General features: G+C 41.1%; 1 protein-coding gene across 3 annotated transcripts in view; it reads right to left on the reverse strand.

Annotated features, from left to right (window-relative positions):
• Nucleotides 1-16109, reverse strand: part of ankrd6b (ankyrin repeat domain 6b) — a 32694-nt gene that overhangs the window by 14630 nt on the left and 1955 nt on the right. For 2 of the 3 annotated variants that reach the window (XM_023415204.2, XM_023415203.2), the window contains exons 2-3: nt 7991-8331; nt 1113-1211 (exon numbers count right to left, since the gene is read on the reverse strand). In XM_023415204.2, the coding sequence (XP_023270972.1) occupies nt 1113-1211; nt 7991-8116 (225 nt within the window). In that variant the 5' untranslated portion in view covers nt 8117-8331. Of the gene's footprint in view, nt 1-624; nt 926-1112; nt 1212-7990; nt 8332-16109 lie in introns of those variants that run through there. The other variant, XM_087176219.1, reaches the window with a different exon arrangement.

Here is a 16109-nt window from a genome sequence, read left to right on the forward strand (position 1 = left end):
CTAACTGGATTAAATTAAATGAATTTTGTTATGAAAATAGTATTAAAAAAAATTCCCCCAAAACAAACTATCCCTTTACATGGTGACAGCTTAAATAACTTTTAATAAGCACAGCAGGTATCCCCAATCTCAGCAGATTTATTGCTGATTTAAGCAATGATGATGTTAATTTGATCCCAGTGTGGCAGTTATACAGACCACAGCAGTCCATCTATAATAGCTCTACTTGCTGTTGAGAGTCCACTGTGGTCTGTATAACCATATGAAAGCAGTGAAAGTCCCAGGAAAAAAAAAAAAAGGTTCAGTTCACATTTATACTAAGCCATAAATGGAATTTCTGCACACAGAGCAGATTAGTGGTGAATGAGATTTAGCAAGCCAGGTTTGAAATTAGAGCGCTGGAGAAGCAATGAGCAATGATTTCCACGAGAGAAACAGGAGAAACAGGAAGGACAGGAGGTGGGGGGGGGTCAAGCCAAGCTGGATAGGAACTGAGCGGCGGCAGCAGCAGCAGCAGCAGCAGCAGCAGCAGCAGCAGCAGCGTTGGATGAGCAGCGTTTGTTCAGGGAAGGAAGGATGAGGGAACAGATTTCCGCTGCCTCAGTAGGAGAAGGTTTGGCTAACCTCCTTCACTCTCCCTGATCCTCCAGGCTCTTCCCCAGCCCTCCTCCACTGTCTTCTCCCCTCCTGTTCCTCCTCCTTCTCCTCCTCCTCCTCCTGCCTCAGTCTGCACCTCCTGCTCCCTCCACTCCTGGAGGATGTACTGCAGCCTGTTGCAGAGCTCACTGACCACAGAGAGTGAATTTGGCAGCGCCAGAGATCTGGGTTATCACTATCTGTGGGGAAGGGGGACTTGCATCCTGAGGGCAACCCCACGAGTGGAAAGTCCAAATAGTCCCACTCAAGGCCACTAGAGGTCATTAGACTACAGTTGTGATTGTGTTAAAATAAAGAAATTAAAGTATTAAAAAAAAAAAAAAAAAATTATTCCAATTTAATAGAGCTGAAAGCAAAAAGAGAAGCAGCTGCTGGTGACCATCAATCAGGACCGCAGTGCAAGTCGGAGGTGGATGAGAGCTGTAAACACGGCCGACGCAGATGAGTCTACTCACGTCGTCTTGGATGTCCAGGTCGCAGCCAGCTTTGAGCAGGATGCGCACAACCTCAATGTGGCCTTTATAGGCGGCCAAGTGAAGCGGGCTCCTGCCATACTGTGGACACAAAACACACAAACAACTCAACCCACCAAACAACACACAGCAGTGCACGCAATGTAAGCACACAAAGCTGATTAAAAGACGCCACCACAGCTTTACCACACACCAAGTCACAGTGCAGTGAGTCAGATATTGCTGCAGTGTAAGTAACCGTGGTGATAGCTGGTGGCATGACGGAAGACAAGAGTACAATACATCTCAGTAATGAGTCGACAGAAAACAAACAGATCCTTAATCCATGGTTTAAGAGAACAGTGCACAATCAGTGCACAGCTGTTCATGTTAGCCGGGTAGAGGATAAACCCTGCATCCTGCCACTATAAGCATCTGTGGGTGGGCACTGAGGCAAAAAGGTTACTTAACTTTGGGGAGGTTTAAAGGATCTGTTCACCCAAATTACAAAAACTAATATTTTGTACTTGCCTCCGGTCGTGTCTAGCCATGCAGACAGCTTTGTTTAGTTTTATTTGCCCACGTCAAAGATCTCTGCTTCCATCCAAATACAGTGTAAATAAATTGAATTTCATTGGTGGTACTAACAGGATTTAAATTTTTTTTTTTTTTTTTTTTAAAAGCTAGATGTATTTCCTACAGCACAGTCTATGGATTATTCGGAGTAACTAGATAAAGAACAACATGTTGCTGTTAAAGTGACGTTAGCTTTTTGCAGCCTTAATAACATGTATGTTGCAGTTGATGCTCCTGAAGCATTCGTTTTATATTAATTTACTCAGTCAATGTGAAACATTTAAGGGTATATGTATTTCTCACTATATGTTTCTAATCTTCTACCCCTCTATGTGATGTCGTAAACTGTTATATAATGAATTGATGTTGCACATGGGGTGATGTGATTTGGTTGCTGGTTTACAGCCACTGCTGTTTAAGATCTGTTCAAGGGCTAAAAAGATAGTTAAAAAAATTTCCCACAAACAAGTAAAACAAAAATAAAACAAAAAACTATTTGCATGCTATTTTTGTAACTGACACTGTGATAATGGAAAACGCAGCAGTTTGAATGCTCTCTATGTTTCCATGATATATGGGACATCAACAGCAGGAAACTTTCTTTCAGCCCCTCAAACACATCCTGAAATTTTGAGCATTACATCAAACATCCATCTCAATGTATTTCCGAGTTTAAATAAAGGTTGAATGAATGAATGAATGACAGAGCAGGATGTAGCCATACACTCAAACTTCAAACATAAGATCTAGACAATCTCTTTTAATCTGTAATTATACTGAGTAAATACAGTTTAATGACAGATCAAGTGTGTTTCCCACACAACAGCACAAACCGCATTACATGCCAGGTATTATCTCAGCGTTTGAAGGTTTGTGCTTTTATTTGGGAGCGTCTCGGCTCTGCTCTGCATTCATGTGGTTCCTGGGGTTGGGTTACACTGGGCCAGGCTTGGAGGGAAGCCACTGACCAAGCTCAGGTAAACAGCAGGTCTCAAGCTAGCAGCTCTGTTGTCTCCGGACTGACTGAAGGTCTGTTTGTGACTCTGAGGGTTTGGTTTTTCAGTGGCAGTCGGTATGTTGAGTTCACGTCCTAATGCTCTGTTGGTTTGTGTTGTGTAAATTACCCAAAAGTAAATTCTGAACATATAAAGCATATGTTCAAAGATTGTTTAACGGGAACCTCTCCTTGCAAAAGGGGAGGATTTCATCCCTATAAAAGTGAAAATATACAGTTTGAAAGATTTCTTATAATAATATCCTGTCAGTCAAACTCTGCAACTGAGAAGAAAACACCAAATCTGAAAGATTACTGACATAAACTGATCCACTAAAAATAATCTTTAATTTCTACCTTTAGTAGAAAGTAGTGCATGTAAAAGAACTTTAAAACCAGATGTTTCTCATAGATGACTGCTCTTCTCCTGGTCTTATCTCCACAGGGTTGCACCTTTGTCTTTTTATGAAAGAACCAGATGTTTTCAGATGTTTATATTTTGCAGTGATGATCCAAATAAGAGAGTTTCATGTCTATCCAAGCATTGACATGCTCCAACTGCTGGTTACCTACATTTTACATACAAACTGTGAGGCCTGTCATTTCTGGAAGCCTGGATGCTAGAAAAAAATTGCTTTTCAATAAGACATGTTTGAAGCCATGTAAACAGAGTTTCCATTCCATAGTGTGTTGACTACAGTTTAATTTTCCAACTATAAAATGTCCCAGTCAAAACACAATTCACAATTCTTTAAAGGCCTATAGAGGAGTTTTCCTGATTAATCCTCTTCTATAATCTGTGTGGGTGTGTACAGACTGTGTGTGTGGGTGTGTACAGACTTTGCCTCATTCTCGTGATAGTTTGTGTTGCATTTGTTAAGGTGGGACAACTCACAGCTTCCTCATTCTCACTGGTACATGTAGTGTCATGACCCCAGAGTGAAAACACCTGTGTGTTTTCTTAACATAAATTAAAGGGAACATTATCAAATTTATGTGTTAGAAACAGCGTGCATGCAGGTTTGATAAAAAGTATTAAGATCCCCTAACTAACTAGCTTGAAGGAAGAACATGAGATGTGTTTGAAAGCACCAGAAAAGCTAGTAAATGGACTTTGAGTTCAGATTTTTTTTTTTTGTGTGTGTCAAACTACCATTTCCAAGGTTGAGAATGAAGCTACAAACCTAATGTATGTAACTGTTGAGATGTTCTTCTGAATTGTTCACATTGTTTCATTTGTTTTTTCTAGTTACAAATAAAAACTCAAATGAAAATCAAGCTGTTTCTCTCACTGAGCGGCTGAAACAGTCGACCTATGAACTCTCCAGATTGTAAACCCGGAGTTGATCAGGAGCTGGAAGCTAAACCATCACTCTCTTTTTCCTCCCATATTCATTACTAACCTCATCTAACGCCGTACTTAATCCTTTTGCCTTCTTTTCTTTTCATCTGATTTATGTTTTTCTTTCTCAGTCCCATTCATCATATTATCCCTACATTCCTTTTCCTGAGCGGAGGAATGTTTCATATGAAACTCTACCTCCTTTATCCCAGATTAAGCTTTTCATAATGGCGCCTTGCCAAAACACCCAAATACAGCTAGTTGGAACACAATCATGAGAGCGAGCAGTAGCACATGTCATATTGTTATAGCTGTTACAATATGATGCCATGTGTTCGTGTTCCCATGGAAAATTGGTTTGCAGTGCCAGAACAGAAAATGCAAAAACATGCAGGATGATAAAGCAGTCACACGTGAATAGTACTCAGCACTGGCTTTACATAAGTTCTCTTTTATTTCAGGCATCTGATATAGAGTATATCAATAAACTAATTATTTCAGTTTAATCAAGACAAAGTTAAACTTGTTGTTATTCCAGGAAACATGAAGCTCAAAAAGAAAAACCTGTTGTTACTGTGTCTGGAGAAGCAGATTTATGACGGCCGCTCAGAGAAGAAATTCCTGTGTCTCGTCATTAGGATCATACTGCAGACTGTAAAAGGTAAACTGTGTGGAGATCTACAAGCTTTGATCTACACTGTACATGGATAGCTTAAGTTTCTCCATTATGGAGACACAGATACAGGCTGTTCACATCACTACAGGTACATTAGTCTCAAGCTGCCCAACACAGAGCCATGAAAACAATGTGAGGTCACAGGTCTGATAAAACTGTAACTGTAAACCATCTATGACAGAGATGCTGTGGACTTTAGTCTGGTAGTAACATTATACTACATAGGTTGCTAGGACGCTACAAGAATCCCCCAAAACACCTGAAACAAGACACACAACTAAAGTACCATCACACATAACATATACTCACTCTAACCCAACTCTCATGTAACCACATAACACAGGAGGTTTACTCTTTTTTACACTGGTAAAAAAGTTGTTGTAAATTGTTTACAATATATGCTATGTCACAATGGACTGCTTAACAGGTGTGCCAACAGTAACGAAGGGGTTAGAGACGGGTATTAGCATCTGACCACCTGTTATCACGTGACTTAAATTCCATAGTTGATGAACCCCATAAAATGCAGTTAAAAGCTCTGGAAACAGCTAGTAGATTTCTGTGTCAAACTGCTACTGCTACTAAACAAAAACAACTAATTTCTTCTTTTCTTTCAACATAATAAGCTGAGGTTTAAAGTCAAAACAAGAAGCAGCTATACAAGAACTTTGCTTTGCGTGTTGAGGTTTGTTACCCAGCACTGATGAGGTACTCTGCCTGTTCTCACTGAACCTCATCTAAGATCAAGGCCATTTTTGTAGTTGAGCATTAGCACTAACTGGCACAAGGGAGGATTACATCATGTCTTTGTGAACGACCTTTGAACTCTGCTGTGTTTACAGGAAATGCGAGAGCTGGGATGAAAGAATAAAGCACAGCCTCAGGGGGCTGTGTTGCCTGACTGCGTGTCTGAGTGTCACCGTGTGTGTGTGTGTGTGTGTGTGTGTGTGTGGCTCTTAGACTGAAAGCTGTGTCAGTGTGATCCATCTGGCCACACAGCAGTTCAGCTGTGATACTGTTAAACATCTGGGTGCATACAATACACTGGCCACTTCTGGTGGGGGTTACTCAGTGTGGAGATAGTGTGCTGGGTCAATTCACAGTCAGCTAAATTTGAGTTTCATTCACTCTCAGCTGGTGAAACCTTTGTATTTTAATATCTAGGAAGAGAAAATTAACTCACTGTACAGTACAAGGATCTGAAGTATGGTAATCTGATTGTAAATCCAGGCTTCCAAATTCTGACATTAAGGAGGTGGTAAGCATGGAGGGTTTTTAGATATTTGCTCATGTTTCAGTGTTACCAGGGAAAGGGGATAAAAACTGCCTAAAATGGAAACTGAGCAAACTCTGTGCCGTGATGAAGGAAGTAAGGAAGGAAATTATAAAAGAATTAAAAACTTTAGTACTTTAGTAATTAGGTATCAGATTGGTGCTAGTATCAAAAACTTCAAACTGATATCCGACCCATAAGATGTTCGCAAAGGAAAGCCTGCTAATCCGAGCAAATCCAACAGAAACATCTAGAAAAGAAGGTATTATCTCCTCACTGATATCACAGGCGACACAGTCATGCACAGTCAAGGTTCAGCAGCTCCAGTGCTTCTAACACTTTTCACGCTCTGTTTTGTTTCTAACTCATTTAAGAGATGCAGATGAGCCAGAGGGGGGAAAGTAAAGAAGAAAAAAAAAACACTACACTGTGGTCGATCTGATATCATCATCAGACCAATTTGCATTTTCAAATGGGTCTGGAGCCTCACTTTCCAAGGGGTGTTATTAATGGTCACAGAGCAGAATGCCTCTGGACGCAACTGGATAGACCTACAACCAATCAGAGCAACGAAGCATGTGACACAGCGCAGAGCAGAGCCAGTTGGTAAATTAACCTTTTACCAAATCCCAAGTTGGCAGTACAGCAAACACATCTTTTCAACAAATGGTTGTGATTGGCCAAACATGTGTGAACAGGAGCGTGGCCAGAGAGAGAGCAAATAAACATGAGCTCTTAAACATATTTGGTTAGTAGCAATTATGTTGATACTGAGCACGTCAGTAAAATATTCTCAGGTGTTTCCCACTAAAATAAACAATCTTGCAATAAAATATCCGCTCATAGTCACTACAACATTACTCAACCTTTTTTGTTGCCTAACCCTAACCACAGACAGGACTGAGGATGCCAACACTCGACTACAGTGTGTCAGTCACGTGCTTTTTATACCCGCCATCCTCCCAACCACCTCCTTACAAGTCTGCTGAAGTTAATAAATGTGCTGCTGCGCTCTTTAAATAAACAATGTTACCTCTAGAAGACAGTAGTGACCCTGCAGTGAAAGGAAGGTCTGACTGATGACTCAGCCAACCAAAACCCAGAAAACGAAAGAGCTGTCCCTGCAGTCCCTGCAATTTTCACTAGACTAGACCATGAGTCACACAACTCCACAATGGAAGTAAAGTGACACCTTAAACCAAGACACTATAATACAGGCCACCAACAAGGAAGATAAAGCCAGTGAGTCAAATTGAGCAAACCAGTTGCTTCTGTAAATGAATTCACTGTGACACGATCAACAAGTCAACAATACTGTCAACAGATGTCAGTTAATTGCATATAGAACTGAACTGTAGGGATCAGTACTATAGGGGGTGTAATGAGAAACTGCTAAAAAAAAAAAAAAAAATGAAATAGGACAAATCTGTTTTAGTCCATCTTAAAGTATAGGATATCTGTCACTTTTTGACGAATCAGAACGCATCCCTATTAGTTCACAATGAGCAGCAGGTGGATTTAATGATAGTTGAGCTTTCTGAGTTTCTGTTAAAATCTGTTTTGCTTTCACACCACGAACAAAATGCACAAGAGTTGGACTGTATGCGGGCTGAGAGCCACCTTTTAAAGCAGTCTCAGTCCAGTTATTTTCCCTGCGCCAGATTTTCATTGACTGCACCAAAGAAGCAAACACACCAGAGTTGTTGGAACCAACTCAAACACTTCAGCTTCATCAAGAACGGGTCCATCTGTTGAATACAAATTTTTTTTTTTTTGGATACCTTGTCAATCACCAAATTGACTGACTGCAGTAATAGGGGAAAATTCCAGGGTCGCCCACATTATCAGAAATCCTCTGAGGAGCATGAATATCCTTATCAAAGTTCATGGTCAGTAGTTGTCAAGATAATTGTAAGTTGTTCAAGGCCAAAGTGTTAGATAGACAGACCAACTCTTCAAAAGGTAAATAACACACAAAACACAACAGTATTCATCAGCACATTCAGGTCCACACACTCACCTTGGTGACTGCTACTTTTGCACCCTTGTTGATAAGCTGGACCACATTGTCGGCTTGGCCCTTGTGTGAAGCTACGAGGAGGCGCTCGGAGAGTGCGAGGACCTCAGCCGCATCCTGCTGGCTCATGAAGCAGGGCGAGTGATGCTGCTGTCTCCAGACACAGTGCTGCAGATGGTGGGGAAGGCAGCTGTGGCGACGGTCTCCGATGCCCTCTAACTCATGGTAAGCTTCCTTTCAGACAGAGGTGTCAAACAGGAGCTGGATAGGCCGCCAGTGCTGCTGATTCTTCTGTTGCTACAAACTCCACAAACTCCCAGGATTCATCCCCTTCATCCTCTCAGCTGCAGGGAAGAGAACAGGAAACACATGCTGTGAAAACAAGCCAGCATGTGCTCCACTCATAGTAAGCTGGCAAACAGGAAAACAAGGGAATGGGTAGAGTGGATTGCCATCACCACTGTCCAGGTTGCTAAACCCATACAATCCTCATGGGATCATGTGAGCTGGACAGAAATAATCTGCAATGAGAGCCAAAAAGAGGGGTCAAATTTGGTCACAGAGTGCCTGCTGTACAGCAAAGCAAGCCTTTCACACAGTGAGCCATAAAAATAAAAAAAATCACAAGAACACAGTGCTAACTACTGTAAACAGCGCAGACACACTTCTGTGGTTTTGGTGTAACCACAGGGAAGACAGTGACTAAAAGGAAGGAGGCTGCCGCACCTCAAGTGTCTCATCTTATTTCTCATCATCATTAAATCCGTCAACTGACAGACATCCAGCTGTCATGCAACAACTCCGTCTCTACAAGCTCAGTGGAACGCATTCCTGCCTAGTTAAGCATTTCATGAATCTCCCATAGACTTCCTGTTATCTACCAGTTTGCCTCAATGTACTGTCAATGACTGCTGACATTATCTGTAACCTTCAGAAAATGACCCTGGGCACAAGTTGCTGTATAAATGTGAAAAACATCTAGGCTTTTAATAGGTAAAAGGGGTGATGCAGAGATGAAGTTTCTCTGAGACTGTTGCATCTAAGTTAAGTGTGCAACACGCACTGGCCTCTTCATGCAGGTATTTCACCAATTTGGATCAGACTATCGCAACCCATCCAAGTATTTCCAATTTGGGCTACCTTATACGTCGCAGCAATTCAGGGGGAATAACTGTACTTTTTACCCCACTAAATCTACCCGCCACTTTAGTAACTAGTTTATTTACAGATTTTAATAGATAGAACTGAATAAAGATGAAACTTCCCAAAAATATATAAAATTGCTAAAAATCAATTCCACCTCGAACATCCACAGCAGCAAAAACCTCATTCCAAATCACAGTGACATTGTTAATAATCTGAATTACCAAAAGAAAAACCCTAAAACCTTTGTGGTACACACACCATTTGTCTAGAAAGGAGTGGTAGATCTTACAAAATAACACTATAAAAAGCAGGATGAGTGGTAAAAGGGATCATCACTCCATCACAATAAATTTTCACAGGAACATTACAGAGTCTACACGTAACCTGACACGAACACAGGATGTGAAAGACAGTGAAAACAACATTTTCAACTCATCACTAATTGTACAGCTCCACCCCGCAGAGGAAGAGGCATGTCCCATCTGATCCCTGGAGTCTAATCTGTGATGACAGTCCCTCTAATGACTGTGTTTTTCATTACTGGAAACACAGTGGAGAATGAGACAACATGGTACAGATGACATCAATAAGACAGATTCACAGCGCTGCAGGCATACATGGCTAAATCCAGAAAGAGAAATGGATTAATTCCAAGATGTTAGCCCTTCATCTCAACTCAACCATAAAACACAGCTGTGCAGTACAGTTTCCCTGCCAAATCATTTTCACTAGACACAGTCTCAATTTTAAAACCGAACAGTTATCACACCTCTTACACCAACTCTCTGGTAAAGCAATACAAGCACTGCTTATCTGAACAAAAATTATATACCCAAAATTAAATTGTTACTGTTCTAGAAAAAACAATTATTCCAAATCAATTCACAGAGGCATAACCAAAGCAAAAAGAGTTTGTGTTTCTTTTCTCTTCTATTTATTTTGAATGAAAGTTTTGCGAGTGGGTTAGGGATAGGGTTAGACCACATCATGTGCTCATGTTGGTGCTACCAGTGGAAAAGTCAAGTCTGGAGCCCTTGCTAAATTAACATGTGCACGCAAAATGAGCCTGGTGGAGAGAAGGAGCAAACGAGACGTCCCAACACAGATACAACAACTGATAATGAGGGTGCAGGTGCAGGTGGGCAGAGACCAACTGAGCCAGTGAAGAAGGAAAAGTGCTACTTTCAAAATTCCTGGCTAACATAAAACCAGGAAGAATAGCTGCTGCAATGCAAAGGCTAATGGGAATCTTAATAAACTAACAAACAAACAAACAAACAAACAAACAAACAAACAAACAAACAGTACCCATGGTTGCAGAGCAACTAGTTGCTATAAGCGTCTCAAAGATTGGATTCCTTCAGTGTCAGTCGTGAATAATTAAAGCAGTGGTTTAACAGACCTTGTTAGATCTCGTAACTAGATTGTAACTGAGACACTAGAACTATAAAATACCAAATATTTCAATAAAAATGAACAAAACTGCAAAAGTACTCACAAAAACGTCAATTTCCTGCGTGTAAAAGGTATGAGAATTGGACTTTATATACAATGATTAAATCCAAAATAAAATTGGTCTTTCATGTACTGTTAAATTCAAAATGTTATTGGATAATGTGTGCCAGTCATCCCCACCAAAGACTACGACCAACTGACCAGTTATGCACAAGACAGAGGTTAACTTGTTTGTGTCGTTCCCGGTCTTTTTGGCACTGCTTGGCCTCACTGTTGCAGATGACAGCATGAGGCCTTAGTGAAAACAATAACTGCTGGATAGATTCCTATGGTGATGATGTTAGAAGCAGTTCTTTTACAAAACAACTGCTGTGTGATACTTGGATCACATTTACACTGAATTGTGAGTTTGTGGTTTGTGTTTTCAAAAGATGGATCATTTTATATTTAAAAAAAAGTCCACTTTGCTTCTCATTTACAGTTTTTAACTCAATTTCCACCTCATATAATTGTGTTAGTACTAACATATGTAGTCAAAAAAATGCTGGAGTGAAAAGTATCCCAAATGTGTGCAGTCAAAATCTGCACCACACATGAACCTAAAATGTTAAAAAATTATGAGAAATTAAAAAGTGTTCTTTGATTTCCTTGTCGACTACCTTAATAAAATCTATAAAGAAGCCCACAAACATTGCACAAAACACCACATTTCAAGATGACATGCAGAAGTGACCTGTGGTGTGTGCCTGACAAACTTCCTAGTAACATTCCCAAAAATTTCAACTTGGACCACACAAAGTGTGGAATGCCAAAGAATGCACGAAAAAGCTTTTGCAAAAAGCATTTGAATGACTGCTTCCTGCCAGCTGAAAATGAACAAGATTAAACCAAAGGGGGGAGTTCTCTCCCCAGCTGCATTCCAGTTGATTCTCCAGAAGATCCTGCTCAGTCAGAGACCCACACACACAAAGCAGGCTCTGCTGTCGCAGTGAGGCCTCTAACACGCCGCTAGGCAACAGGGCTTTTGTGCAAACTTTTAGGAACTCAGGACTCAATTCAAAAACAAGAAATGCCAAGCCCTCGCTTTTCACATGGCTCAGGGAGGAGGCCCTGGAGAATACTTATTAACCTGCTCACTCCTGAAAAACAACCGCCTTGTCTGCAGACTCACTGCTTCGTATCTGTGTTGTTTTAATACCCGGAAAAAGTGGGAAGAGCTGAAAAGCATTTTTTCTGATATGAGTTAGAAAGAAATTATAGTGACAAAAATTACAAAGAAGAGGAAAATACAACAGCAACAGAACTGTTGATATGTTAACATTTGTGACCTCATAGATGTAGGAACTCCAGAGCATTTACAGTATGTCATCCATAACATTGTGACCAGTGACGCAATCTTATCAATAAACCCTGAGGTCACACTGTGCCCCACAATGGCTAAATGACATTTTATTTTAAGAAAATCTACTCGTTTGTCTGCTAATTAACTCCTTGTAACCCTATTAATTTTTGCTGCAAGCCACTTAGTTTCAAAAAGAAACAGGAAGCGATCGATTCCCTTTTGTTTCCAAACGTTGAAAACTCTGTAGAATCCCTCCATCATGTCGAACCCAGGCACAGAGGCAAGGCCCGACCCAGCTGACTACCTAGGAAAAACAGGACTGCACACCTCCGACAGTGGATATGGTTGATGTTATTGAAGTGGAAAAGACAGACAGACATCTGGTCACTTGCAAGTGCAATCAAGTGCAGGTAAGGCTGAGATCTGGGCAAAGTTAGCAATAGGACTAAGTGTTAGTAGATGCTAAGTGTTTGAATTTCAGTCCTGGATTTTATTGTGAACTGATTTTGTGTCTTCTCTGACTGAGAATTTTGTTCTTTGTCAAGTTTTGTTTCAACTCAGTCAGATCTTGCTCGCTCACTCTCCATCCACTACTGTTCAGCATATTCTCACACTTAAACATTGCATTTTTGTCTTAGTAGTGAGGCAGTATAGAAAGATTTCATAAGAGGCCAACTTGGAAACTTAAATCTTTCACTATGAGCTCATAATTCTTTGTTTGCTCACTCTCACACACACCAGCTCTCTTTCCAACCTGCAGATAGGTGCCCACTGCTTCTATCTCTCTCTGTCTCACACACACACACACACACACACACACACACACACACACACACACACACACACACACACACACACACACACACACACACACACACACACACACACCTGTATATGGTCCAGTGTTTCCATTGTATAAATTAACAGAAGCTTTTGAATTATGAGAGGCACTGCTGAAATTTCACATAGTTTAAGTTTATCAATATTCGCAACTAAACAAAAACAACAAACACTGCAACTGCTTTCCACAATGCATGAGCCGCTGACTGGAGCTAGGGGTCTAGTCTATGAGTCAAGTCAAGAAAAGTTATCTCAGGGCACTTTTCATACAGAAATGGCCTATGTGGTTTGTCCTACCGGTGTTGCTGTACCTAGCCGCCCAAGCTGGTGGACCTACACAACCAATTATATTTAGGAATACAAGGGTGACTGGGTCCACAAGCTTACTGCCAATGAGAGCGAGCAGGAGATCAATAATAGTAGGTATGTGCTCTGGAATAACAGTCACGTGCATTCAGGGTCAAAGTATAGTTTTCTCCTTGCAGGCAACGATTGGCAACTATTCCGTGTGATGAAATTGATTGAACAAAGATTAAGGTGCGTGCGCAGCTGTTTGAGTTCCATGTGCAGCTCCTCTACATTGCCGTGCGTGAATCTCATTTGCTCTCACAGATTTTGCCAGTATAATGCCATCATAGGCTTTTCCTTTTATACTACAGATACAAAGGATCAGTGAGATGACAATATGACAAGAGTGTAAGGTCCCCCACCACCCTTTCCTCTATCCGCAGATTTCACTCAAATCTCAGCCATCTGTCTTTTCTGCACCAGTTATGGACAAAGTGCCAAAACCAGGTTAGAACAATCCTTTGACCCACTCACTAATCCCAAGATTTGTTTCAGTGATAGCTCACTGCAGCAGTGAAGCAGAGAGATCTGTGCTGACTGGGGCATTTATGATGGACAAAAGTTACCATAAATACTCCAGAGAATGCAGGAAAGATATTTACAACTATATTATCAGTTTAATCACAGTTTTGTGTAGAGACATGGCAGGCTGACATGCTGTTGGCTAATCCTGAGGTCAATGCTGGAAATAAACCGTCTGTCATCCATGTGACAGCTGAGCCAGATGTGATAGCCATCTAAATAAACAGTACAGATGTCAACCTACACAAGGCTAAAAATAACATGTAAAGCCTTTTAGTACAACTCTATAAGTCACGGGACACTTCAACGACTTGCTTTTACCAACAGGAAAAGACCAAAACAAACCAGTTACACAATTTGGGACATTGTAAATGACCGTGAAAAGGCCAACATGACTGACCCTGAGCCGAACCAAAACATAATTTCTAAATTCTTGTCCGAAACAGGCCCAACCCAGCAGGTCCCAGCGGGTCACAACGGGCTTGGGTTGGGTAGAGAGAGAGTGAGAAAGAAAGAAAGAAAGAAAGAAAGAAAGAAAGAAAGAAAGGGCAAGGGGGCTGAGCGAATCAATGTGCTATAATGTCTACAATGAATCAACGACGCAAAACACTACACTAGAGATCTTTTATGTGATCATGAGAAATGAAAAAATATTTCTTACACACAAATTACAGACTGTGGTGGATGAAAGAACAGGAATGGGACAGGTTATTTGACTACGGTTGGTGTTGTCTCAGACGAATAAAAAAATGGAAAAATGCTAGAACGGGTTACCGGATTTACTTTAGTGGCTGTTGGGTAAGTAAAGTCTATGTGTGGGACACACTATCTTCCATTTTAATGTAAACCCAGAACCAGTCCCAGACACCCAGCCCTCCTGATAGCCACCTATTCTGCTAAGCATATATTCGTAAGATGCTATTTTAACCATTGCACGAACCTATTATTTCAGTTCTGGAGCCACTGTTTACTTCTTCCAATGTCTTAAAATAACTCAACAGCCTGTTATTATACCCACAATAATAACAGAAAATGCACACTTGTTTGGTATTCAGGACCGGTCCCCCAGTAAACATGACTGATACCTGGGGCAGCTGTGGCTCAGGATGTGGAGCAGGTAAATCACCTATCACAGGGTTGGCAGTTTTTTTCCCAGCTCCTCCAGTCCGCAAATATAAATGTCCTTAAGTAAGACACAGAACCCCAAATTTCCCCCAATGTATCATCTATGTGAGTGTGTGATAGAAAAGCCCTGTATGTATAGAAAAAGCACTGTGAATGGGTGAATGTGGCTTGTAGTGTAAAGCAGTTTGAGCGGTCAATAAGACTCACAAATACAAGTGACACGCTCACACTGTCGAGCCCTGGCATCCATACACCAACCCCCCTCCCCACCCCAATTCTTTAATCCTCTGCACTGAAAAAACTTAGTGAAAGCAGATGTAGAGTCTGAGAAACAGCGAGAGACTGCGCATGACCGTTGAGTTCATTGTGTCGAGGCAACAAAGGGTTAAGTGGCATTTAGAGCCCCTGCAAGGCAAAAGACTAAATAAAGCTCCTTTTCTTATGCTACAGAGATATTCACTTGCAGGTCCAGTGCCTCACTGGGAAGCAGTGCTATGACAAACAGTGTGCTAATCCCAGGATTTGTCCTATTATACTGCCACCTGAGGCTGGGTTTAAAATTCTAATGTGTAAATCTGATTACAAAGTGATATTATCTCCTTAAAATACATTACAGGATCAATATTATAAATCTAATATGCTATAGAGGTACTACAAAAATGAATGTGATGGCTTTTACATTGATTTTCACACACAAAGTACAATGGGACTTAGCAGATCTCAGCGTCTGTACTTGCACTTGGCAGCAAACGCTCATAATGGACACCATCTCACCATCTGACGGACAAATCTAATCATCACCTCTCATTCAGTGTCAAGTTTCTGGATCCTGTAAAATGTGCCCCCAACCACACACCCCCGCCCTGTGGCCCATTAAGACTCATTATGTGCCCATTATGCACCTGGTGACCTCTGACCTCGTCAGCACTGTGCTGTGCTGATCACCCCCCCCTGGGGACATGAGCAGATGGACACACGGATGAGGATGTTGTTTGTACTCTAACTGCATGGATGCATTCATCAGCTTCACACAGAGCACACACTGCAAGGCAGCATTACATGTCTCTGTATTCAGGTAGAAAGTGTCCATCTCCAAATTATGTAATATTCTTAGGAACTAAAGGTTTTTGTAAAAATAAAGACATGTTTTTTTTGCTTATGTGAAAATCACAGGGAATTGAAAAGCGCAGGGGTTGAGCAAACAGAAACTGGGAGTCAGGGAAGATGGAGAAATCATCAGAACAATACATCCAATCTTGAGGTGGATGGACTACAACAACAGAAGACCACGTCAGGTTTCACTCCTGTCAGTCAAGAACAAAACGGGACAGTTGAAGCCTGGAA

The sequence above is a fragment of the Seriola lalandi genome, unplaced genomic scaffold, assembly GCF_002814215.2.
Source record: "Seriola lalandi dorsalis isolate HSWRI2012SDOR001 ecotype SW California unplaced genomic scaffold, Sedor1 jcf7180002054544, whole genome shotgun sequence".
Classification (NCBI taxonomy): domain Eukaryota; kingdom Metazoa; phylum Chordata; class Actinopteri; order Carangiformes; family Carangidae; genus Seriola; species Seriola lalandi.